Below are 25088 nucleotides of genomic sequence, written 5' to 3'. Positions count from 1 at the left end.
CTCCCACCACCTGCTGATGGTTTTTCCCACCAGGACGGTGTACTCTGAGGTGTTCCTGCCTCAGGCCCCCCAGCTTCTCCTCCCAACTCACAACTAACAGTAAAGGGGAAAAAAGACTCCATCATTTCTAAAAGCTGTCACACCTCTGTACCCTGTATCATCACATGCCGAGAGGTGGGGCTCCCCGGGCTGGAACAGGTCCTGGTGCCAACCAGTGTTTCTGGAGTAATTGACTCATGGAACTGACTCACTCGTTTAGATACAGATATACCTTCTGGTCTGTTTTTTTTTTTTTTAACCCTTGAAACTCTCATCACTTTAGTCCCATTTTGTGCACTCAGGAATGAGCTCAAGGAAACTGTAAGCAAGCAGCCGTTGACCAAGTGCTAACTCATACGGGAAACAGCAAGTTACCATTGGGGGATTAAGGCACTGGTTTGTCCCCCACTTCTGTCTCCTCTCTTGCCATCTCACTCACGGAGCAGGACTGATCCCCCTTCTGAGCAGATGCTGGGTTGAGGGAGGATGATCATCTGCATGGGACAGGAATTTGGGATCTGGGATAGAGTCTAATGCAAGATCTCCAGCCACCATATACGTAAGTCAGCTGCAGCCAGCCCCTTACTGACTCCGATTCATACAATTCACTCACCCATCCATTCATTCACTTGTTTAAGACCAAAACTCGCATGCTGTGCCAGGTGCTGGTGCCAGGAGGAAAAGGGTCCCTTCCCTAAAGGAGCTCTCAGGACATAACATCCATTGCCCCAACTCTTTCTCTCCGAGCTGCCCTTAGCTCCGTTCAGGTAAGAACCCTTGCAATCCTGCAGCCCTGCTATCCCACCACTGTCCAGAAGGTGGCAGCAAACAGGCCAAGAAAGGCTCAAAAGGTGACCAGTCGCCGGAGGCAGGCTGGGAGATGGTTGGGAGTCACCTGGGGATGAAGTTCTGCCAAGTTTTTTGGAAAGGACCTACCGACATCCATTCAAGGGGACAGATGGCCCAACCTGACCACCAGCTGCAATGTGCACGCAATGTGCATTGACAAGGATATTTGGTTCCAAGCAACAAAAGGCCCTGGGAGATGGCTTAAAAAACCAGGACGCAGGAAAGCCGAGGCGATGGCTGCAGCTGGGCCTCAGGAGTGGACCAGAATCAGGGTTTATCACTTCTCATCTTGGCAGCTCATGTGGTGGCCCCATTCTGCATACCGGGCTTTCCCATTCCTCAGAGTGGGAAAACAGGGCCATAGCAGGTTGGAACACAACCTGTTGCAGCCAGCCAGGAAGACAGGAATTCCGGGGAAAGGAACTTGGTGAATCAGCTCAGCTTGGGTCTAGCACCTGCCCTGGCACCAGGAAATGATGACAATCTGCAACCACAGGGCTGGGCCATTACTGTAGGAGAAACCTACCGGAATGAGTTTGGGTGTGCAAGGCCAGGCAAAGAGAATGTTCTGTGTCCTTCCCTGGACCATGGCTGCAATAGGGTGAGCTGCCAGGGTGGTGGGCACAGCTCCGGCCTCACTGTAGCAGGCGATGTGGGTGTCCTATTCCCACCCCCATGGCACTCACCTTTCCTGTACTCAGCTTGGGGGACTCCAACTGCAAGTACCTGCCACTCTGTGGGAGGGAGCGGCCCTCCACCCAGGACAGACTGAGGGAGGAGGTGGGTAAATCCCCCAGCTCCTGCCCCTGGCAGGGGAACAAATCTGGAGGGTCCGACAGCGAACTCCCAAAGCCCCCCAGGGGGACAGGGCCCAGCTGCCCAGAGCAGTAACCGGCTACCTTCCCTCAGTCTCCCCGTGCTTTCTGGAATCACTTCTCTGCTTTATACCCCCACGTCCTGGTCTCTGGATCTGCTGCGGGGGCCCCCACTCCAAGCCCCTTGTAGTCTCAGCAGCCAGATGAGTGGGGAGGAGCCTTTGAGAAATGAGCACACACTTTTCCATTCAATTCTGCCTTTTTCTCTAAAAATAGAGCTCTTTATTGAAAACAGTCTAGGTTAGATACCAAAAAGAATTAGGGAATTATTTAAATATGATATAAACAAAATTCACAATAAATAGAAATATCTAAGAACAACATATAATATTCTCAGTACTCTGAAGACTTACACTGTTGCTCTCGCCTAAGGCAGCACCCATGTTTCCCCCATGGCCTTTAAGGGTGGCCCTGGGGCTCCCGCTCTGCAGTTCCCCGGGCCCCTGTAGGCGAAAGGGGCTTTGTAAACAGTTAGGTATTATATCGATGGCCATGCCCTTTGGTAATGCCTCCCACCGCTTTTCATGAATGACTTAATGACCTTAAAGGAGCTAAAATTTAGAATTCCTAGAGAGCTCAGCTTCTCTCAGAAATGAAACTTTGGAAAAAATGTTTAAAAAAAAAAAGCAAAGTTTAAGAATAAAGTGGTTCCTTCACACAAGCCTGAGAGCACAGCGATGATAGCTTTTAGTTTTTCAAAATTACCTCCACGAAGCAGCTAGGCTGGGTTCCAGAAAGAGCATCAGCCTTGGTCTAGGCATCTTCCGGGGAACTGGCCCTGAGCCGCAGCTCTCCCCAGTTCCAGGGTTTGTCCTGCCTCCCCTGTGCTCAGTGGGTTTGCAAGCCCAGCCAGAGAATGTTCCGTGGAAGGTGTAGAAATGCACACACGTGTGCGTGCATGTGTGTGCGTGTGTGTGAGGCCCAGCAGTGGTGAAGGCCTCCTGTCAGCTCAGTGCCCCTCAGAAATCCTTGCTGAGACCTCGGTACCGTGTCGACAAGGCCAAGGGTATAAAGGTTGTGCCAGCTGGCCAGAGACCAAAGATCTCACCCTTAAGGATATGCATAGTAAGTCACTATTTCAGCTTCTTTGTCTGAAATAAAGACAGGTGTTCCATTTAAAAAGTGGTTTGCTAACTTTTTCTTTAGCAGCGGAACAGCCAAAGCGCAACCTCATGTGGAAGGCCGCTGGAGTAAATCAGAGCCCGGGGCAGCCACTCTGGGGGAAGTCAGGGGGTCCTATAGTCCATGGCTGCCCCTGCAACTGAGAGTTGTCCCCACGAAAGCTGAGGCCTTCTGGGAACATGGTTTGAGAACCCCCAGACCAGACGCCCTCGAGCAGCTTTTCCACATCTTTCATTTAATGCTATACTCTCATGCTGGCTTCAAAACACCACAGCTCTGTGAGTAAAATGGCTACAAAGATGCTTTTCTCACAAATGGAGAAATGTAAATCCGGCAGGTTAAATGGCAGAGCCAAGATTGTTCAGCTCTCCGGCCATACAACTGACAAAAATCTTGGTCCCTATGGCTGAAAACTCGGCTGGGCTCATCCATACACTGGTGGGTGCAGGTTAACAAACGCGTTGAGAACACCCATCGTACCCCCAGGTAAGGACAGCCACTGTTTCCAGAAGACACTGGCTTCTCAGAACTGGAAGGGAAAATGGGATTTCTTTACAACCACAGTCATCAACCAAAGGGTCTCAAGTTCTGTCTGAAACAGGGATCCCAAGCGCAGGAGTCCAATGCCTTGCCAGGTTGCCACCCCACCCCCTGGAAGGTGGACCATTCGGTTCTTTCTTTGCTGGGAAAAAGCAGAGGGACCAGGGTCCCCCTTGACTGGGCTCTGCCTTCTGAGAGCTTCGTTTCGTGATGGGGGGAGGCAGCGAGGGTGGAAGAAAGGAGGTAGGCTAGAAGCGGACAAGCTGAGAGGTCGCCGCTTCCAGTCGCTCTGAGGTTAGGGGTCACAGGTGGCAGACGCCCAGCCATCTCCTCAGATCCTGGGTGGGGTGGAGAATCCTCCAGCCACGATGCAGAGAGTGCTAACGACGCAGCAGGCACGTGCTATACACATCTCTCTCTCGGAACCCTCATCACACCCCAGGTGGTAGTTACAGATGAGGAAACTGAGGTAGAGAGAAGGTGGCTAACCCAGTGTCGCACAGCGAGTAAATGGCAGAGCTGGGACTTGAACCCAGGTCTGTCTGATATTAAAAACTGTGCAATTCCACGATTCAGAGACCGCAGTTTGAATGATGACCACCCTTTCCCTTCCCCTCCCACGCTCTCAGCTAACTGGATTTTCCTTTACCAGGGCCCACGCTCAGGAATCAGGAGGCTAAGTATCGAGGGAGGAGGGACCTCAGTGGGTGCTGGAGAAAGGCACGACTCTGATACAGACGTGCCTCCGAATTTCCTTCCCCCAAAGCCAGATGGCCCCTTGTGGTGGCAGCTCTTGATGTCCAGTGTGACTGACCTCACCTGTTTCACGTTGTCCAGCGATGACTTTTCCACCTGGCCTATCAGCCCAGGGACAATGGGGTGATCTGACTCCCACCCAGCCTCTGACCTCAGCCCATCCTTGTCTCCGTCCGTCTTGGAGCTCAGTCCAAAGCCGGTTGGTCATAGGGTGGGGTGGCTTCTTAATGCTCAACCCAACAGACAAACAGCCTTGAGCTGGGGCTGCACCTCAGCGATGCCGCTCCCAGTCTCTCAGGTCTCGTTGGCATCTTGGGTCCTTGGGAAGCTCGGCAGCACCAGACTCGGTGGGAAGCTGGAGGACAGCTCACCTGGCCATGTAATGCCCCAGTGTACTGCCCCTGACCTCGGTCCTCTGGAAGCCGTCAGTCCCCCAGCTGCCGGCACTGTTGTCCTCAATTTCCGATTCCCTCCCACCCTCTTCTTCCTCCTCCTCCTCCTCCTCAGCGCTGCTGTCCCAGCCGAAGATCAGTGTCCCAAGAGAAACTGGGGGCTCCTCGGGGAGGAGCTTAAGACCTGGTGACAAGGAGCCCCAGCTGGCCCAGGAGAGGTCCTCTCTCGGCGGCTCGGCCAGGGAAGCCGAATCCTCAGAGGATTTGGGTAGTGGGAAAGGCTCCTGACACTTGTCCCCACCCGGCCCTTGGCCTGGCCCCTTCTTGGTCAAACAGCCAGAGGACCCAGCCTCATCCCAGGGGGAGGAGCCCCCGGTGCTGGTGCAGCTTCTGTCTGAACAATCACAACCAGACGAGCCTTCAGCCTGGAGCAGGGGAGTCCAGGAGCCCCCTGCTTCAGTGGGTTCCAGGATCTGGTGCTCTTGCCCCAGGAAGGAAGGTGGTTCCATGTAAGGCTGGAAGCTGACATTGTCGTCTGTGTCCTCCTCGTCGTCCTCCTCCTGCTCAGCACTGTCCTCTGATCCTGCCTGGACGGTGGCTGGGGCTCTGACTCCAGGGGTCACCCTGACCCTTCTGGTCACTTCCTTTTGGGGACAGAGGATCAGGTCATCTGGAGACACTGGGTCACTGGGCTGAAAGGTTGGCACTGGGTGTCTGTGTCCAGAAAAGTCCTGATTTGGGGAGGAGAGAAGAACGGAAATTCAGGCTTTCCTGAAATAGGATGGCTCTAATGTGGGTTCCCCCGGAAACACCCTGAGACAAAGATTCAAACGTAAGCAGTTTCTTTGGGAACTGATCCCAGGAAACGCCAGCGAGGGAGTGGAAAAATGCGACAGGAGCGGGGGGGGAGCAGCCAATAGAGGGGCGTTATCAGGCGAGTTCCCCCCACAGCAGCTGGAGCTGAACCCTGCCCTGCTGGGGACTCAGGGAGCCCGCAGCGCACACTCCTCAGAGCACATCGGGTGACGGGTGGAAGGGGTGTGATGGTGCTAACTTCCTGACACTTGCAGCCTGCCACGTGCATGGCCAGAGTGGACACCACACGCCAGAGACAGCCCCCAGGATGCAGGTTCTGGCTACTAGAGGTCAAGCTGGCGACTTTCCATGCAATGGGAAGGCGGAGCGATGGGGCAGGGTGCAGACGCGCCTAACACAGAGATTTTCATTCTTTAGTTTGACTTCCCTGCAGGTCCCGAAGCCAGGAACTGTGAAAATACTTCCCTGGGCAGGGACACTCAGAATCCATGCCCACGGCCCCTACCCGACCCTAGTGCCCGCTGAGCGACACCCAAGGCTCAGTCTACCTTGCCGGGCCCTCATTTGAACAAGTCTGACCCATCTGACCTCTCCAGGCTTCCCCCGCCCCAGCCGGCCCCCACCTTCTAAGGGAGTGAGCCAGAAGACAAGTGAGAAATTTCAGGGTTGGCTTGGGCAAGACTCACCCTCGGTCAAACTGTGAATTAAGTGTTGGGCTCCTTCAAGACGTTCTCTTTTGGCACCACCCCTCTCCCCCTCCCCTTCTGGGCATCTCTCCTGAATCTCAAGGCTGGGGGCTCTGCTCTGGGCCCCTGACAAATCCTTAGCAGAGATGAAATTATTTAACTAAAGGGACTTAAGGCACTCCTCCCTCCTAGGTATATTTGCTATTTGCATTTGATGCCAAAGGAATGAATCACTAATGGTGGAAATTTAGACATGAAGATAGGAGCTGTTTTGCAGGCTGGACCATCTCGATAGTCTACCTGAACTACCTCTAAGTCTAACCTCGGTCCCTTCCTCTTGAACAGCCCTCCCCCTCGTCGCACACCCCCAGATTGGCCATACCAGGGCCTGTGGCATCTTGGCCCGCTGCAAACAGAGGTTCCCTGTGAAGCTCTTCCAGATCACACGCCCGGTGGCAATGACCACAAGCAGTGGCAGCAGAAGCAGAAGCAGCACCAGGAAGGTCCAGCTGGCTCCTAAGGAAGGAGAAATCACAACAACGAGGGAGACAACAATGGCTCCTGTCTATCAACTGCGTATGTGCTGAGGGCTTCACACACATTGCCCTATTTAATCCTCCTAAGAATAAACCCATCCTACAGACTGAAATCCAAGGTTCAGAGAGGTCATGTAAGCTGCCCAAAGATACACAGTGAGTGTGGTGGAGCTGGGATTTTAATGGAGGCGAGTCTGTCTCCAGACTCATGCTCTTAAGCATCCTATCATGCAGATCCTGAGGCCCAGGGGAAAAGTCGCTGCTTCTCTATCACTTGACACCCACCAGGCCCCTCCAGGGAGAAGCAGGTGGGCTCGGAGAACTCGCTGTATTTCGAGGCACCGTAGGTGTAGATGGTTCTGGCGCTGAGGCAGTGCCGTCCGCTGGCAGCTGGCTGGAGGGGGATCTGGACGGGCTGGCCATGGGGAGTGGCAGGAAAGTGGGTCTGTGTGGAGAGAGAAGCAGGGGTGAGCAGATACGTGTGGGGACCAGCTCTAGACAGCCGGGATGGCGTGTGGTCAGCAGGCAGGATACAGCTGTGATCCTGCATCTTCTTTGCCTGCATTAAAGTGTAAGTGTTAAGAGAGCACTTCCCAACACGACCTGGTTTCTTTTCCACTGAGTCTCAAGGTCAGGATGATGGTCTGGGTTCAGCCTGACGCTCAGGGTCAGTCCTGTGCGCACCCCCAGGGCCTGCTGGTCCTCACCTGGAGGGGCAGATTCCTCAGGCTTCCTACCTTCAGGGCCTCCCAATCTATTAGGGGAGGAGGGGAGGATTGTTCAGCCATTACAGACACAGAAAACTCCAGGGCTGCCCTGTTCAATACAGTAGCCACTGGCCCCACGTGGCTATTGAGCACTTGACGTGTGGCTGGTCCAAACTGAGATGTGCTCTAAGTATAAAACACACACTGGCTTTCAAAGACTGAGTGAAAAAAAACCCAAAACATTTCAATAGTTTCCATATTAATTACAAGTTGAAATGATGATAACATTCTGGTGGATGAAATAAAATCTATTATGAAAATTAAATTCACCTGTTTCTTTTACTTAGTTTAATGTAGCGCATTGAAAATTACACGTGTGGCTCGCAGTAGATTTCTATGGGGCAGGGCTGGTCTGGACTATCTGTGAGGTCCTGGAAGGCAGGGACCACATCGGACCATCTATACCCTTAGGATCCAGAGCGCTGCCTGGGCAAGCAGGCCTCCTGTAGCTCATCGTACTTCAATCAGATTTTATGGGGGGAAAAAAAGGCTTTCATAAATTTTAAAAATATATTAGGTAGAAAAGTGCTGTGCTGTCACTACTTGTAACAGGGACAGGATACACTGCACTTGGCCTCTTGTAAGGGTAGAGAAGGGTAGAGGTGGGCCACAGGCTAACTGCACGGTACAGAGTCGCGGGGTGACTGCCAGGAGTGAGGGGTATGTGGGGAAAGCTTCCTGGAGGAGGCTACAGGGAGGAGGCTGGCGGGGTGAGGAGCATGGGGGTTTGGTGGGGCAGTGGGGGAGGAGGGCCCAGCCTGGGGACAGGAAAGGGACTTCCCACCTTGTTCCTCGTCCCCTCCTTCCAGAAATCCACCTCATACTTCAGATCTGGCTGGTGCATGCAGAGGGGCAGCTGGTATGTGGCATTGACGGTCAGCATCCTCTCTGTCCGGTTGACCACGAGGATGGGCGGGGCTGGCTCCACTGCAGAAACAGAACAGGATCCGTCAGTACACTCTGGGGGCCACAGTGCGTCCGGCCCCTGCCACCAGGCAGGCCTGCTCCTCACCCAGCCCAGAGAGCTCTCTGGAAAGGGGAAAGCAGCACTAGTGTCTGTCAAACACCTACTGTGTGTCAGGAGCCTTGCGGCCATTTTACTGCAGCCTTGCCGTGAGCCTGGGAGGGAGAGATCGTGACTCCCAGTTTAGAGAAGAGTAAAGTGAGGCTTAGAGAGAAGAAACGGCCAGGCCAAGCTCATAGCTAACCTGCCTTGACTCGTGTTGTCCCTTCCACCTGGGCGCTCTTCACATGTCACCGGTCTGTCAGAATCCTGCCCATTCCTATCAGTTTTCTGTGGCTGCTGTAACACCTTACCACAAATTTAGTGGCTGAAAACAACACTAATTTACTATCTCACAGTTGTGCAGGTCAGAGTTCAGGCGGGCGCAATGAAGTCCTCTGCTCTGGGTCTCATGAGGCTGAAATCAAGGTGCTGGGTGGCCTGGGCTCTTCTCAGGAACCTCAGGGGAGAATTCACCTCTGCCCATCAGGTGTTGGCAGAGTTCAGTTCCTCGTGGCTGCAGGGCTGAGGCCTGTGTCCTTGCTGGTTGTAAGCTGGGAGCCCCCCACAGCTCCCGAAGGCACCTGCGTTTCTCAGCAAGTTGCCCCTCCATCTTCAAACTAGAAATGCCACGCTGAGTCTTTCTCACACTTCAGATCCCTCTGCTTTTCCTTCCTCTCCATCCATTCTGCCTCCGGCTGCAAAGTTCTCTGCTTTTAAGGGCTTACGGGATTAGATCGGGTCCATCTGGATAATCTAAGATAATCTCACTATTTTAAGGTCCATAAACTTTATTAAAATCCCTTTTTTTTAAAAAATAGGAATCTTTTATTTTTTATTTTATTTTTTTTTTAAGATTTTATTTTTTTTTTCCTTTTTATCCCCAAAGCCCCCCGGGTACATAGTTGTATATTTTAGTTATGCGTCCTTCTAGTTGTAGCATGTGGGATGCCGCCTCAGCGTGGCCTGATGAGCGGTGCCATGTCTGTGCCCAGGATTCGAACCAACGAAACACTGGGCCGCCTGCTGCGGAGCGTGCGAACTTAACCACTCGGCCACAGGGCCGGCCCCTTATTAAAATCCTTTTTGCCGTGTAATATTAACATCTAGTATATTCACAGGTCCCAGGGGTCAGGGCATAAACATCTTTGGGGTGGTCATTCTGCCTATCATGGTCCTCCCTCGGACCCCCAAAATTCATGTCCCTCTCAAGTGCACAATACATGCACCTCATCCCAAGTTCCCCCAAGGTCTCATCCCATACAGCATCAACTCGAATTCCACAATTCCATCATCTAAAGCATCCAAATCAGGTTCAGGTGAGAATCTGTGTACAATCCATTGAGTCCACCTCCTGGGACACAATTCCCATCCACTGTTGGGCCAGTGAAAGCAAAGAACAAGTTATCTGCCCCCTAATACAAAAAGGTGGGACAGGAACAGGATAACAGTTACAGACATTCTGGTTCAAACAGGGAGAAATAGAAGGTAAGAAGGAGTTACTGGTCCAAAGCAGTTTTGAAATCCAGCCAGGGGAACTCCATTAGGTTTCAAGGCCTGGGAGACTTCTCCTGGGCTCTCAGCACTGCTCTCTGGGCTCTTGGTTCTGCCCTGTGGATAATCCTTCCTTTTCATGAAAGGAAGCAAGTATTTGCAGGTAAGTAGCTTTACCAGTCGCTTCTTGCCAGTAGAAGCTGGGAGTCCAATAGCCTTCCTTCACTTCCTACTCTCTCTGTCCCTTTTAGTCCAAGCTGGCAGTGTTTCTGCTGATATAAGATTCTCAAGAACTTCATGGGTCTCCTGTGGATGTGATGGGGCTCCACTCCATTAGACGGAAGCCAGGTCCACAAACGTTTTGAGATAGCCCTTCTCTATGTTTGGCTTTAGCTGAGATGGCTGAGGGATAACACTCCTCAGCTTTGTGGAGGACCCTTGATTTGACTGAGAGGAACTGTGACTCACACTCTTGAATCTTTTCCAAGAGAATTTCTTGACGGAACACTTTGATCTTTTGATCTTCCTGAGATTTTAGTGAAAGACTCTAGAACCACAAACTTAGCTATTTCTTTATGTCACACTTTTGGAAGCAGTTTCTTAATTTTAGCATCCTTTGCCATCTGGATAAGTTGAGAATTTCCCAAATCATCAAATCCTGGTGCCTTTTTGTTTAGGTTCTTCCCTCAATTTCTCTCCCTCTCTCTCTGCATTTTGCTGTAAGTAGCAAGAAGAAAGCAGGCCATGCCTTCAACACTTTGCTTAGAAATCGCCTTGATAAATATCCAAATTCATCATTTACAAGTCCTACTTTCCACACACCTGCAGGACACAATGCAGCTAAGCTTTCTGCCAGTATCTAAGAGATCGCTTCCTCAAGTTTTCAGTAACATATTCCTTACTTCCTTCCGTGAGGCAGCACCTTTAACAACCATACTTCTACCAACAATCTGTTCACGATGATTTAAGTATTCTTAAAGGAGATTTGCGTTGTCTCTGCAATGCTCCTCACTGCCTTCTGAGCCCTCAATGGCACAGTCTTTAATGTCCACATTTCTCCTGACAGTCTGTTCAAGATCATCTAGGCTCGATGTCAAGATCATCCAGGCCTGCCCAGTGGTTTGAAGATAGAGGGGGCAAGTGACAAGGAATAAGGCAGTAAGAGAAAATCAACACACCATTGTTCAAGGTCCAGCTGAAATGCTGCTTTTTCCAGGCAACATCCTCTGACTCCCAGCCAGCAAGGAGCTCCGACCACACTGGTCACCCTTGCCTCATCTATGTGCTCAGGGCAAAGATGTGGCTTCCCTGAGATGCCACTCCTTATGTGTTCAGGAAATATCCACTGGACACTGATATGTACTAAGCCGTGCGAGGAGATGAGGGGAATGGGGAGATGAGGGTTCCAGGAGTCGGAGGAAATTAGGGGGAAATGAAATATGCAAGCTACCAAAACTGAAGACAAAAAGTGACCAGGGGCACAGCTGGGGGCAGAAGAAGGCAGGCAGCGTCATTCAGGCTTGGGCTGTGCTACGGAAGAACCAGGAGAGCTTCAAGGAGGAGGAAGAAAAAAAAAATTAACCTCTCTGCATCTTTCCCTCTATCGTTCCAATGTCTTATTCCTATCCATCTACCCATTGCAGTCATTCATCCCTCATTCTAGCCAGACAGCCTTCCCATCCATCTATCCAAGCTTGCCAACCATCCTTCCTTCCTTCCTCTCCACCCTTTCTTCCTGTTCATTTATACTTTCTTCCTTCCTTTTATCTGGCCAGTTAGCCTGCTTTTCTACTCCTCCATCCTCCTCATCCATCCATTCTTCATTTCTTTCCATACATCTTTCCTTCCTGCCTGCCTGCCTTCCTCCTTTGCCTCTCCTTCCCTCCTGCTCTTCTGTCCTTTCCCAGGCAGCCAACCTTCCTTTTACACTATCCACCCACGGCTCCATCCCTCTGCCTTTCTTCCTATCCGCCATCTCTCCATCCACACTGCTTCCTTCCTAGGAAGCATTTGTCCTTCCACCTAGCCTTCTTCCTTCCCACTCCTCCATCATTCTGCCTCTATCCTCTCCATGCTTCCTTTCTTCTTACCCATCCACCTTTCTCTTCCTTTGATCCATCCACCCAGCCAGCTTCCTCCCATCCGAATCATCTCTTCTTCCTTTCCTGCCATCCTTCATTCAATCTCTTCCTCCTCTCCCTTCAAGCTCTACTTTGCCCTCAAACATTTTGAGAAGCCTGGACAACAAGTTACAGACCTAAGCTTCAGGAGGCAACTGACTGAGTATTTATTCTCTCCTTCTCACCACCCCACCGCACTCTTGATCTGGCCCAGTGCCTCATCCAAGATCAGAAAGATCCAGATTCACATCCCATCTCCACACTTACCAGCTGCCCATCCTGGCAAGTTACTTAACTTCTGTGAATCCTGCTTCATTTACTTGTTAAAAATGGGTTGATGAAAACAAACCTCACAAGTTTGTTTTGAGAATTAGAAATAAAATGCATTGGAAAAAAAAAAAGTACTCTCCTCACTCACCGTTAACACTGGTGATTCCTGGATGTGGTGAGCATGGGGAATGTTTTCCTCTCTATTTTCGTCTTCTTCCCCTCGCCCCAAATTTCTACAGTGTATAGAAATTACTTTTGCAATCAGAATTTTAAAAAATTGCTTCTTAAAGAGGGAGGTTGAACATAAGAAAAACAGGGAAAAGTCTACAAAGTGCCTTGTGTGGTCCACGACCAAGGTTGTGCTCAACAGAAGATCACAAACGTGATCAGAGGAGGGACAAACTGACTGGCTGGCGCTGGTGGCACTCCGCAGCTCCCAGCCACGAAGTCAGGCTCCTCGGACACGGCCGGGGCCCACGGCGGCTGCCCCAGAGGGCTGCCCTCTGCTCTGGGGGGAGGAGACAGATGGCCAGGAGAGCAGCACCACAGAGCCAGGAGCCTCCCGCAGGTCCCTTACCTACCTTCAAAAAGGTATTCCAGCAACTCGGACTCTGCCCAGGAGGACTTGGCGCTGGGAGAAACCACCCGGACGCGCCCCTTGAGTTTGTTGTACAGGTCCTGTTTCTTCAGGCACATCAGAGGACAGGCCAGCTCTTTGATTCCTGCACACTTTTCCACTTTTCGCCACCGTCTGGTGATTGGATTGCTGAGGGAGGAGACAGGAGAGCGTGGGCCACGGACTCAGTCTCTCGGGGCCAGGGGACTTGGGGAACAGGTGAGCACTCCTCCCTCCGCTCTGCCTGATCGTCCATCTGTCCATCTGCTCAGCCAGCCATCGGCCGAGCCAGAACGAGCAGGGTCCAGTTAGGAGCTCAGGCTCTGGAGTGAGAGTCGTAGCGGGACTCTTGGCTCTGCTCCTCACTAGCTCTGGGGCCTCACGCAGGTCACTGCCCTTAAACCTCAGGCTCCTCCTCTGTCATGCCTCCCTCACAGGGCTGCGGCGGCAGCCGCTATTCTTGGCGCTCGTAACCATTTTCCACATGTTCATCCATTCAGGCATCTGTGGACCACCTGCCGTGTGCCAGGCACCACGCTGGGTGCTGTGTGGGTGTCAGAGGGGAACATGCACGTCCCACCTCCTAAGAACACTGAGATCCAAAGGGGACCTGTGCGCTGGGCAGTATTCTTGGCGAATCGGCAAGGCATGACAGACGAGGGCCTGCCCTTGGGAACTGACACTCTGGTGGGAGGGGAAGGGAGACAATCATCACATGAACGAGACAAACCCAGGAGCTGGTAAGTGCAGCGACACGGGTAGCGTGGGAGCGACTGCTTTCCAAAGGTGGCTCGGGAAAGGCCAGGAAGATGGTACTGAAGCCAAGGCTGTGATGATGACAAGGGAGCCAAGAGAAGGCTTAGGGGAAGGGACAGCAAGAACGAAAGCCCTAGGAAGGGAAGCAGCTGACCCGTCCAGAAAAAAGCAAGGAGGCCAATGTGGCAAAGCCCAGTGGACGGGGAGGGGCAGTATGGACAGACTGGAGACGCAGGTGGAGAGCGGGGTGGGCAGTGAGAGGACCTCGCCTTCCCAGTAAGGAGTTTGGATTTTAGTCCAGGTGTGACAGGAAGCTACTGGAAGGTTCTAAATAGGGGAACTGAGGTGATCTGATTTATATTTTTAAAAGACCACTCTGATAAACCAGCTTGGAGGCAGCAGCCGTGGTCCAAGAGAGAACGGTGTGGAGATGGCGAGAAGGGGTTGGTTGCCGGACATATTTTGCCGGTAAAGCCGACAGGACTTGCTCACGGATTGGGGGTGGAACGTGAGGAGAAGGAGAATGAAGGGTTACTCCTGGGTCTGGGGACTGAGCAATGGGTGAATGGGGAGAGCTGAGATGCAGGCAAAGAAGACAGATTATGGGGGAGAATCCCTCTGTTTTGTTTCTTGGTGGAGCTATACTATGTAAACGCTAACAAAAAAAGAGACTGGTGTGGTTATACTAATATTAGACAAAATACAGACTTCAAAGTCCAGAGCAATACTAAAGCTTGAGAAGAATCATTGCATAATGATAAATGATTCCATTTACCAGGAAGATATAAAAATTCTAACTCATATGTGCCTACTCAATAACTTCACACTCTATACAGCAGAAACAGACAAAACTACAGGGAGTAACAGAGAAGCCCCAATTACAATGAGAAAATTTTAATACACTTCACTCAGTAACTGACGATTGAGCAAAGAAAAATAGTCAATATGTCAAAAAAATGAACAACATAATTATCAAAGTTGATCTAGTGAACATATATAGAACAAACTGAAGAAACTGGGTGAGCCACACATGAACATTAACAACACAGTAACAAAATGTTAATGAGCATTAACCAAAATAAAGCAACTCTCAAGAAATTTCAAAGAATAGTCATCTCACTATTCCCTCTGACTCCACATAACCCAGTTAAACATCACTAATGAAAGAAAACTAAGGAAAGTTTGAAAATTTTTAAATGTTTTAAAATAACTCATGGATTAAAGAGAGAACTATGGGGCTGGCCGCGTGGCTGAGTGGTTAAGTTCACGCGCTCCGCTTCAGTGGCCCAGGGTTTTGCCGGTTCGGATCCTGGGTGTGGACCTAGCACTGCTCATCAAGCCACGCTGAGGCAGCAACCCACATGCCACAACTAGAAGGACCTGCAACTAGAATATGCAACTATGTACTGGGGGGCTTTGGGGAGAAGAAGAAAAAAAAGGTTGGCAACAGATGTTAGCTCAGGTGCCAATCTTAAAAAAAAAAAAACAGAAAAACAGAAAGAATTATGATGGGAATTAGTAAATACCTAAAACTGACCACAAAAATAATAGAAATAAAAATTTTCAGAGGAATATATATAGCTTCAAATACTTATAACAGAAAATAAGAAAGGACAGAAATTAATAAACTAAGCAATCAACTGAAGTCAGAAACACACATCAAAAACCACATCCATAAACAGAGTAAAACTGTAACCTAGGGGCGGGCCCAGTGGCGCAGCGGTTAAGTGCACACCTTCCACTTCCGCTGCCCGGGGTTTGGCGGTTCAGATGCCGGGTGTGGACATGGCACCGCTTGACAAAAGCCATGCTGTGGTAGGCGTCCCACATATAAAGTAGAGGAAGATGGGCACGGATGTTAGCTCAGGGCCAGTCTTCCTCAGGAAAAAGAGGAGGACTGGCAGTGGATGTTAGCTCAGGGCTAATCTTCCTCAAAAAAAAAAACAAACAAAAAACCCTGTAACCTACTACTCCAAAATGGGGTAAGAGACACTTAAAAATGATACTAGACATGAAAGAACAATACGAAACAGAATTAGAGAAACTCAGAAAGGAGAGAGCAGAACAGAAAGGAGGTAGCAGGAAAGAACCAGATATTCAAAAAAAACCCCTCATTTCAGAAATGAAGAATAAATTAGAAGGAATACAAGAGCAAATTAATAACAGATTATGCCTTAAAAGAAATAGAAAGTGAAAAGAAGGAACGTTTTAAAAATAAAAAGCAAACAGAAACTTAAATACTAAAATTACGAAACTTCTAGAAAAAAGCATAGAAGAGTATCTTCATGATGCTGAGTCGGGCAAATATTTCTCAGAACACCAAAAGCTTTTGCTACTGAAGAAAAGAAACTGGACGTATGAGTTTGCTAGAGCTGCCGTGACAAACTACCAGGCGGGGACTCAAACAACGGCCATTTATTTCTCCCATTTCCAGAGGCTGAAAGTCTGAGGTCAAGACATCGGCACGTTTGCTTTCTCCTCAGGCTTCTCTCCTTGGCTTGTGGTTGGCCACCTTCTCATCGTGTCCTCACATGGCCTTTTCTCTGTGTGAGCATGGGGTCCCTTCTCCTGGGGTCCCTTCCTCTTCTTAGAAAGATACCAGTCCTATTGGGTTAGGGCCCCACCCTTATGACCTCATTTAATCTTTTTTTTTTTTTTTTTAAAGATTGGCACCTGGGCTAACAACTGTTGCCAATCTTTTTTTTTTTTTCTGCTTTGTCTCCCCAAACCCCCCCTGTACACAGTTGTATATCTTGGTTGCGCATCCTTCTGGTTGTGGGATGTGGGACACTGCCTCAACGTGGCCTGACGAGCGGTGCCATGCCTGCGCCCAGGATCCGAACCCTGGGCCGCCGCAGCGTGAATGCGCGAACTTAACCACTCTCGGAGCCGGCCGCCTCATTTAATCTTAATTACCTCTTTAAAGGCCCTGTCTAAAAATAGTCGCATGGGTGGAGGTTAGGGCTTCCACACAGGAAAGAATATGGGGGAACACAATTCAGTCCATAACTGGGCTAGTGAGTTAAGCTGCTATGAATGTTCATGCACAAGTCTTTGTATGGACACGTTTCCATTTCTCTCGGATCAACATCTAGGAGGAGAATCGGGGCGATCTGGTAACCGAATGTGTACCTTTACAAGAAACTGTCGAGCTGTTTTCCAGAGTGGCTGTACCACTGTATACTCCCACCAACAGTATACGAGAGCTCTGGTGACTCCACATGCTTGGCGATACTTAGTATTGTCAGTCTTTTCATTTTAACCCTTCTAGGGGGCGTGTAGCAGTAACTCACTGTGGTTTGAATGTGCATTTCCCTAATGACGAGTAACGTTGGACATCTTTTCACGTGCTTATTGGCCATTCATATATCTTCTTTAGTGAAGTGACTATTCAAATCTTTTTGGGTGATTTGTCTCCTTATTACTGAGAAGTAGGAGTTCTTTATCTATTTTGGATACAAGTCCTTTATCAGCGTCTATATCGTGAGAATATTTTTTTCTTGGTGACTGTCCTTTTCATTTTCCTCAGGCTTTTTTTTGAAGAGGAAAAGTTTTAAATTTGATGAACTCCAGTTTATCAGGTATTATGGACTAAATTGAACTCCCCCTAAATTCATACCATATGACTGGATTAGGAGACAGGACCTTTAAAGAGGTAATTAAGATTAAATGAGGTCATAAGGGTGGGGCCCTAACCCAATAGGACTGGTGTCTTTCTAAGAAGATGAAGGGTCCCCAAGGATGCTCACACACAGAGAAAGGGCCATGTGAGCACACAGTCAGAGGGCGGCCATCTGCAAACCAAGGAGAGAGGCCTCAGGAGAAAGCAAACCTGCTGACACCCTGACCTTGGACTTCCAGCCTCCAGAACTGTGAGAAACAGACGTCCGTTGTTTCAGCGCCCCAGTCCGTGATATTTTGTTATGGCAGCCTAGCAAACGAATACAGATTTTGGTACCGTAAACAGGGTGCTAACGTAACAGATAGCTAAAAATGTGGAAGTGGCTTTGGAACTGGGTGATGGGTAGAGGCTGGAAGAGTTTTGAGGTGTATGTTAGAAAAAGCCTATTTTGGAAAGACTCCTCATAGGAACATGGATGTTAAAGGTGATTCTGGGGAGATCTCATATAGGAAGGAGGAACGTCTTACTGGAAACTGGAGGAAAGGTGATCCTTGTTAAAAAGTGGCAAAGAACTTGGCTGAATTCTGGTCGAGAGTTTTGCGGAAAGTAGGAGTTAAAAATGATGAAGTTGCATATTTGGCTGAGATTTCTAAGCAAAGATGTGACCAGGATTCTCCTCACTGTTTGTAGTAAAATGAGAGAGGAGAGACATAAATAGAAGGAATTGCTATGCACAAAGGAACCAGAACTTGAAGACTGGAAAATTCTCAGCGTACATATTCTGCAAAAAATAAGAAAGCATGTTCTGGAGAGAACTCCAAGGCTGTGGCTGGAGAATCATTTGATAACGAGATCTTGGGTGTGACTCATGGGCTTAATTAGCCACGTTGGTAGAAGCCAGGAACAGAGATGGGTTATTATACATGTACATACATACACATATATATAACAATATATACACCATAACTCTGTACACTGAAAAGGCCTAAAAGCAGCAGCTACGTAGTGATCCGCACAGCTAGCACACAGATTGAGCTCTTTAAAACCACTTCCTACTAAATGGAGAAATGGCTGCTTTCAGGTTTTAGGTCAGGAATTGTGCAAGTGAGCCTGGAACATGTTATCATAACAGACAGCAATAAAGGTAACAAAGAACTGGGGCCAAGTTAAAAGGATTCAGGAGCCAACTTGAAGAGACTTTCATTGGCCAAAGATGGGACGATTCAAGCTTCAATGAGCAGAATGAGTTGCAGTGGATTGAAACCATCAGACATGTTGAAATAGCTGAATTCATAATGATAAAAAGAAAAATGCATCGATCACCCGTGGGAGATGATAGGGAACCGATTCATTATCTTGAAAACTGGTAGACAGAAGGAAAAAAAAATCAAGCATTTATTTTGTCTTGCCTATTTGAATCGTACCACTGAATATCAAATACCATATGAAGAGAGACATCTTTTTATAAAATAATTCCAATGAACAAAGGAAAAAAGAATACAATTAGAATATCACCATTTTGCAACCCTCACAGGTGTTTAAAAAGCGTAAAAGAGAAGGAAAATATAAAGGTCCAGAGGATGGGCGTTCAACCCTTTAATAAATTTATCCCAGCTCCACTATTCCCAGCTGTGTGATTGAGCAAAATACCTTCTTGATCCCTCAATTTCCTCTACTGAATCCTACCTCACAGGGCTGTGCGAGATTAAATAAGTACATTTCATGTATTGACAGTGCTGACACACAGCAAACACACAGCACACGTTCAGTGTTTTCTGCCTCCAACATAGTTCTATACAGTTCTTTCTTTTGAAAGCTCTCTTGCAGTCTGTCCTGCAAGTCAGGCCCCCATCACTCACATCTGGATGCACCAGACGGAGGGACTGTGATGGAACAGGAAGAGCGCAAGCTTTGGAGTCAGACAGACTTGGGTTTTTCTTCTGGCTCCATCACTAGCTTCCTTGGGCAAGTCATGCCACCTCTTTGAGCTCAGTTTCCTCATCTCTGAAATAGGGGAAATGCAGCATCTGCCCAGTGATCCTGGGAGGGAGAAGTGAAATAACCATGCAAGGCCCTTAGCACTCAGCCTTGCGCAGGGTGGGTCCTGAGTACACAGCAGTGCCCTCCCCTTCTGATTTCTTTCTCGTCACCAATTCTGGACGAATCCTCCTGAGTATCTGCTCTTATCATTGTACTCTCTACTTAAGAACTTCAAATGATTCCCACCTATGGGCATGGATGGTGAATCTGCTTCCATTTGCAGATTTATCTGGATTAAGAGTGGCTGCCTGGGCTGCCAAGTTGAGAAGGACCCCGAGGTTCTGTGCAGGCTCCGTGGGGAAAAGTGTGATCATCCAGTGATGCCTGGCACTGCTCTGCAGGACATACATCTGCCCTCTCTTATCTTCTAGAACAAGTCCAAGCACCACATCCTGGCCCTCAAAGCTCCACCCAAGCCCCCTGGGACTTTTCTCAAAGATCCACCCCACTCCCGGCAGGCCTGTCACCAGTGCCCTGTTCTCCATTCAATATCATTCCCACTTCCTTTACCAAATGCCCTCTCCAAATACCTGCCACATGCTGTCACCCACGGAACCCTGAGAACCAGCAAATGCTGCCACAGTAAATGCAGCCAGCCCAGAGAGGGCCCTCTGGCCCCTGCCCACCTCCTCATTCTCCCCACTCACTAGCCTGGAGGCTCCCCTCTACCTCTGATAGGCCACAAAATAGGTCACGTCCTGGGGGTTGCCAGGCCCTGGGAGCCACGTCAGGTACATGCTGAAGTTCCGGGAGAGCAGCGTCACGTTCTGGGGAGGGGCCAGAGAGGGCCTCCCTGTGGAGAGAAAGAGGTCATGAAGCTGGAGCTCCTGGCTGGTCTTTACATGGCCATGAGGAGCTGAAGAGGGCACAGCGCACAGTCAGGTGCTTGCTGAGTTTGAGAACCAGGGGTCATCTGGGGCAGCTGAAGCGTTGGGGACATGATGCAGGCTGGGAACCCGGGGGTCAGGATTCCAGTCACAGCCGTGCCTCTGACCGGCTGAACTGCCACCCCTTCCCCTCCCTGGGCCTCGGTGCCCGTCTGTGCCATGAAAGGAAGCTCCGGCCCACTCTGGTAGCTGAGGGTCCCAGCAGAACACCACAGGACAGGATCCACCTAGTGGATCCCCGGACTCCAGGAGGGAACAGCCCTGAGGATTGAGGGTCTCAAGGAGGAGGGGCTTTGTCTTGGTCTCAGCCATGTCCCCAGAGCCTGCCTGCAATGGAGCCTGGCACACAGCAGATGCACAACTAATGTGTGGGGGGTGAATGAACGAATATTGATATAACCCGCATTATTCCAAAGGCCTCCTAACTGGCGGCCCTGCTTCCAGCCTTGCCGCCTCAATCCATTCTCTACATGGCAGCAAGGGCTAGAAGGAAAGATCGTGTCACTCCTCGGCTTTCAACTGTCTAATGGCCTTCACTTCACTCAAGGTAAGATTTGAATTCTTTACAATCACCCACAAGACGCTACCCAGTCTGACCGTGACTCTGCCCCTTGCGCCCCGTCTCCTGTCGCACTGGCCTTTCTGCTGTTCCTAGAGCACGCCAGGCACGCTCCCAACTCGAGGCCTTTTCCTGACCTGTTTCCTCTTCCTGAACTGTTCTCCCCCTGGATATCCACGTGACTCACTCCTCTGCTTCCTTCGCACCACTGCTCAGACATCGCTGTCACCTTTAACAGGCTTCTACTTCCCCTCCTTGGCACCTCCCCCTTCCCACTGCTCACCCTCATCTTCTGAAATAAGCATCTGATTACACCACTCCCAGTTTCATGCCCTTCCCCTGCCCTCGGAATAAAGTCCACGCTCCTGATCGAGGTCCGTGAGGCCCTGCCCAGTGTGGCCTGGCCGGCCCATCTCACTGGCCTCTTCTGACATCTCCCTGACATGCTCACCGGGCTGTGGCCAACCTTCCTCCTCACCCTTCTCAAACCACTGCATTCCTGTGGGTGTCTTCAAACCTGGGTATCTCTGACTTCCTGGTATTCACCATCTAATCTTTTAAAGACTGGATTCAAATGTCACTTCCTCCGGGGAGTCTTCCCTGACTTCTTGAAGAAGTGGTGGTGATGCTGCTGCTAATACTGAGCAGCTAACGTGTACTGTGCCCTAACTATGCGTCGGGCACTAGCCACCTGCATTTTCTCCTTCAATCCTCCCCACATCCCTAAGAGGCAGGTACTAATTATGAGCATTACAGATGAGGAAACTGAGGCCATCTCAGCTAATAAGTTATAGAATCAGAATTCAAATGGAGGCCCAGCTGACTCCAAAGTCTGAGCTCTTGACCACACTTTCTCCTCTGGGTTCTTTTGGGGCCTGTTCAGCTTTATTCTTCCAACATCTGTGGGCCACTATTGGTCAATGAGATCTATTGACCACTGTGTGCCAGACCTTTCAAAGAGGAATACAACTCCATTCCTGCCTTTTAGGAGCTCACGATCCTATGGAGAATTCAGTGCCCTGCAGTGTTACGTGGGCCATGATGGAAATCATACAGGTTACAGAATGGCATCAGGGAGAGAGGGGCCAGTTCTGATGGTTCTCAGCTTGGCTCCCACCCATGGCCTTTTAGACCAAATATGGGTGCTCACTTCCACCCCATCCTGTGTCCTCTAGCTGGAACTGGATCACCAGGATGCCGATGCTGTCATTGCTCCCTGCTTCTGGGCTTTCTAGCAGGTGACTAGCAAGAGGCCAAAGTCTGTCTGTAAGCGGCTTATAAGGTATCCCGCAGGTAGGACAGGCCCAAAGTCTGAGCTTGGCCACAGTGGAGAAGTAGCAGCTAGAAGAGTTACCCAATGGAGCCTTCAAAGGGTGCCAGGCAACGGTTTGGCACTTATACACAAAGCCTCATTCAATCCTCAAGACAAACCACTTGATGGGGTGGATGTCATTACCCTTCCATGCAGCAGCACTAGGCTCAGAGACTGATGGTAAATAATTCACTTGAGGCCACACAGCCAGATTGTGGGGAAGCCAGGATTTGAACCTGGATCTCGCTGTGCACCACCCTAAACCATCACACGACAGTTTGTGTTGCATACAGAAAACACCCTGGGTCAAAGCACAGCTAAGACCAGGCAGGAAAACTATTGAGTTTGACAGTGAAACAGGGGCACAGACTACCCCCTCCACCTCACCACAGAAACACTGTCCCTCATCAGCTGCAATGACACTCACTGCTGCCGGGACACCAGGGGCTGGGGCATCCCTGAGCTACATGGGATGGTCCTGCTCCAGCTGCTCACTCTACGACCAAAGCTGGCCATGCTGGTTTCAGCCTCAGTCTTCTCTGGTCTGTGTGTCTCACCTCTGCTTTCCTTCTTGGGTAATTCCCTTAATTGCTCTGAGCCTCAGTTTCCCCAGCTGAAAAGGGAGCAGATTACACCTATTTCATAAGACGGTTGGTTGTGACGCTTAAATAGGATAATGTGGAGCCAGCACAAAGAAGTTGCTCAATCAATGCTGGCTTTTGATGTTACTATTAGATTATGTTGGAGGGCCCTGCTAGCTCTTAAATTGTGAGTCTAAGACTAGGAGGACATCCTGGGGGCAATCTTGGGACCTTCTCCCTGGATTGGCTGGGCCTTGGTGGTTGGGTCCCATTTCAAGGTATTTTGTAATCTGTCAGTGGGGGCTCAGAAAAAAGGTGGCTTGACAGAACAAGAGCAGGGCACAGGCTCAGGCAAAAGCTCGGTCGCCTCAGGTCTGGCGGAGCATCTGACACTCCCAGCCCCAGGACGGAAGGGAGCAGAGGAACGCGAGCAGGCTGCGGGGGTGGGCGGGGCACTTCCGTCTGATTGCCCCTACAGCGAGGGTAAATGTGGTATTAATGCCAGCGGACTGGGCTTTCAAAAAAACCTTAAAAAGCACTTTTTAAATAAATGGAACTGCTTTTTAAACTGCCACTGTCTCTTTTTCCCCCGTTCTCCCGATGCTCAACTGGCATGAGGAAATTACTGGATCAGTTTCCTCCCAGAAAGGAATTTCAAAGACTCTTGGGTCTGTTTAGCCCCTGGAACAAAACTGGTGGTGGGTGGGCAGGGCCGATTTCGCACCCAGCTCCCGAAGCTGCGGGCGGGCTGAGGACCACGTCCCTCCCTCCCTCCTCGGAGCTCCGGGTCTGAGAATGGGCACGGCCCGGTCGGGGCACCCCGCAGCCCGCAGCCCCTGGCCCTCCCCGCGCCCCGGACCCCGCGCCCCGCGGCCTTACCTGGAGCGCACTGCAGCAGGCACAGGAGCAGGGGGGCCCACTGTCGGGACCCCGCCATGTCGGCCCTTCCGCGGCCAGCCCGACGGGGTCACGTCCCGGCTCCCGCCCCTCCGCCGGGCGGGTGATGGGCGGGCGAGCCGCGGGCCCGCCCCTCGCGGGCCAGGACTCTGCGAGGGTTTCCCCCCGGGGCAGCCCCGCCCAGAGGGAGGCGCCGCACTGGCTCCCGGTGCCGCCTGTGCTGGAAAACCTGCAAAACCGCCCGTAGCTTCCCAGTACCTCCACTTCTGCTCCATCCCGGGAGGCGGGGAGGTGGGCAGTAAATCACTGATGGGGGGAGGGGAGGGGTGGGGAGAGAAACTCTGTTATCAATAACCACAGTTAGGAATTCCAAGATGGGACTCTTGGACAGGACTAAGAGAAGCGTTCAGAGCCAGTTTGACTACAGTCTCAAATAGCACTGGCCACGGTATTTAAGCGTGTTCTACGTGCCAGGTACTAAACCAAGCACTTTTTACACATTGTCTACTTTAATGTCCGCGAGAGTCCGGTGGGTCGGCCGTCTTATTCTCTACATTGTTCACATGGGGAGTGGCAGCCTCCAGAGCGTAATGGCTTGTTGAGAAAGCGGGTCCCTCCGACACCGAAGCCTGCGGGGTGTGACCAGTCACCTGAAGAGTAATCGCTTCCAAATAATGGAACCAGTCGCCCCCGCAGAATAGTCTACAGCCATTAAAAAGGATATTTGGGGGCATATGTAGTGACTGGGGATGTTTACAATACCGGCTCAGTAGCGGAAAAGCAAGTACCAAAATATGGGCCCATTAAAAACTGTCTAGGCATCGATGGATTTGGAAGGATATAACACCAATGTGTTAATGGTGGGTATCTCTGGGTGGTGAGGATTTTTTTTTTTAAAGTTTTCTTTCTGTTCATGATTAGTTTCTGTGTTTTTCAATAATTTATATGTATTGCTTTTCCACCAAGAAAAGTCACTTTTATTCTAAAAATAATCATAGCTCTCATTTATTAAATATGGTCTTTTCTGGGGCTGGCCTGGTGGCACAGTGGTTAAGTTCGCACATTCCACTTCCATGGCCCATATTCGGGCTGGCCTGGGTGGCCGGTGCCGAGCTACGCGCTGCTTGTCAAGCCATGCTGTGGCAGGCGTCCTACGTGTAAAGTAGAGGAAGATGGGCACGGATGTTAGCTCAGGGACAGTCTTCCTCAGTAAAAAGAGGAGGATTGGCAGCAGATGTTAGCTCAGGGCTAATCTTTCTCAAAAGAAAAAAAAAAAACGTCTTTTCTGTCCTTCCACAACTCTGGAAGGAGGTATTGCTTCCTCTTTACAGATGAAGAAACTGTCATTCTGAGAAAGCAGAGAACTTATGCAGGTGCTGGATTCTGGATTCAGTCCATGGCCACACTGCCTCTGGGTACTGTTTTGTTCACTCTTTGGGTCTCACTGACAGCTGGGTGACTGTTGGTCAGTTGTGACCAAGCCCATGACTAGGACCAGACGTGTAGCAGAGAGAACCCTGGAGATCGCCTCTGTCGCAGATGCTGGCTCTCAG

General features: G+C 50.3%; 1 protein-coding gene across 2 annotated transcripts; it reads right to left on the bottom strand.

Moving 5' to 3' along the window:
- Positions 1–1965: 1965 nt before the first annotated feature.
- On the bottom strand, positions 1966–23649 carry IFNLR1 (interferon lambda receptor 1). Of its 2 annotated transcripts, XM_046662668.1 has the most exons (7): positions 23518–23649; positions 19969–20092; positions 12847–13031; positions 8163–8305; positions 6897–7056; positions 6458–6591; positions 1966–5304 (listed from the first exon to the last, which is right to left on the bottom strand). In XM_046662668.1, exons 1-7 carry the CDS (start codon positions 23573–23575, stop codon positions 4549–4551), a joined length of 1560 nt encoding a protein of 519 aa, XP_046518624.1. In that variant the 5' UTR covers positions 23576–23649; the 3' UTR covers positions 1966–4548. The 2 variants fall into 2 exon arrangements, with proteins under 2 accessions (XP_046518624.1, XP_046518626.1); XM_046662670.1 differs by lacking the exon at positions 23518–23649 and having other exon boundaries at positions 19947–20073.
- Positions 23650–25088: the final 1439 nt, after the last annotated feature.

Source organism: Equus quagga, chromosome 5 (assembly GCF_021613505.1).
Source record: "Equus quagga isolate Etosha38 chromosome 5, UCLA_HA_Equagga_1.0, whole genome shotgun sequence".
Lineage (NCBI taxonomy): Eukaryota > Metazoa > Chordata > Mammalia > Perissodactyla > Equidae > Equus > Equus quagga.
Note: the sequence above shows the minus strand (reverse complement) of the source record. Positions and strands in the feature narration are given on the sequence as shown.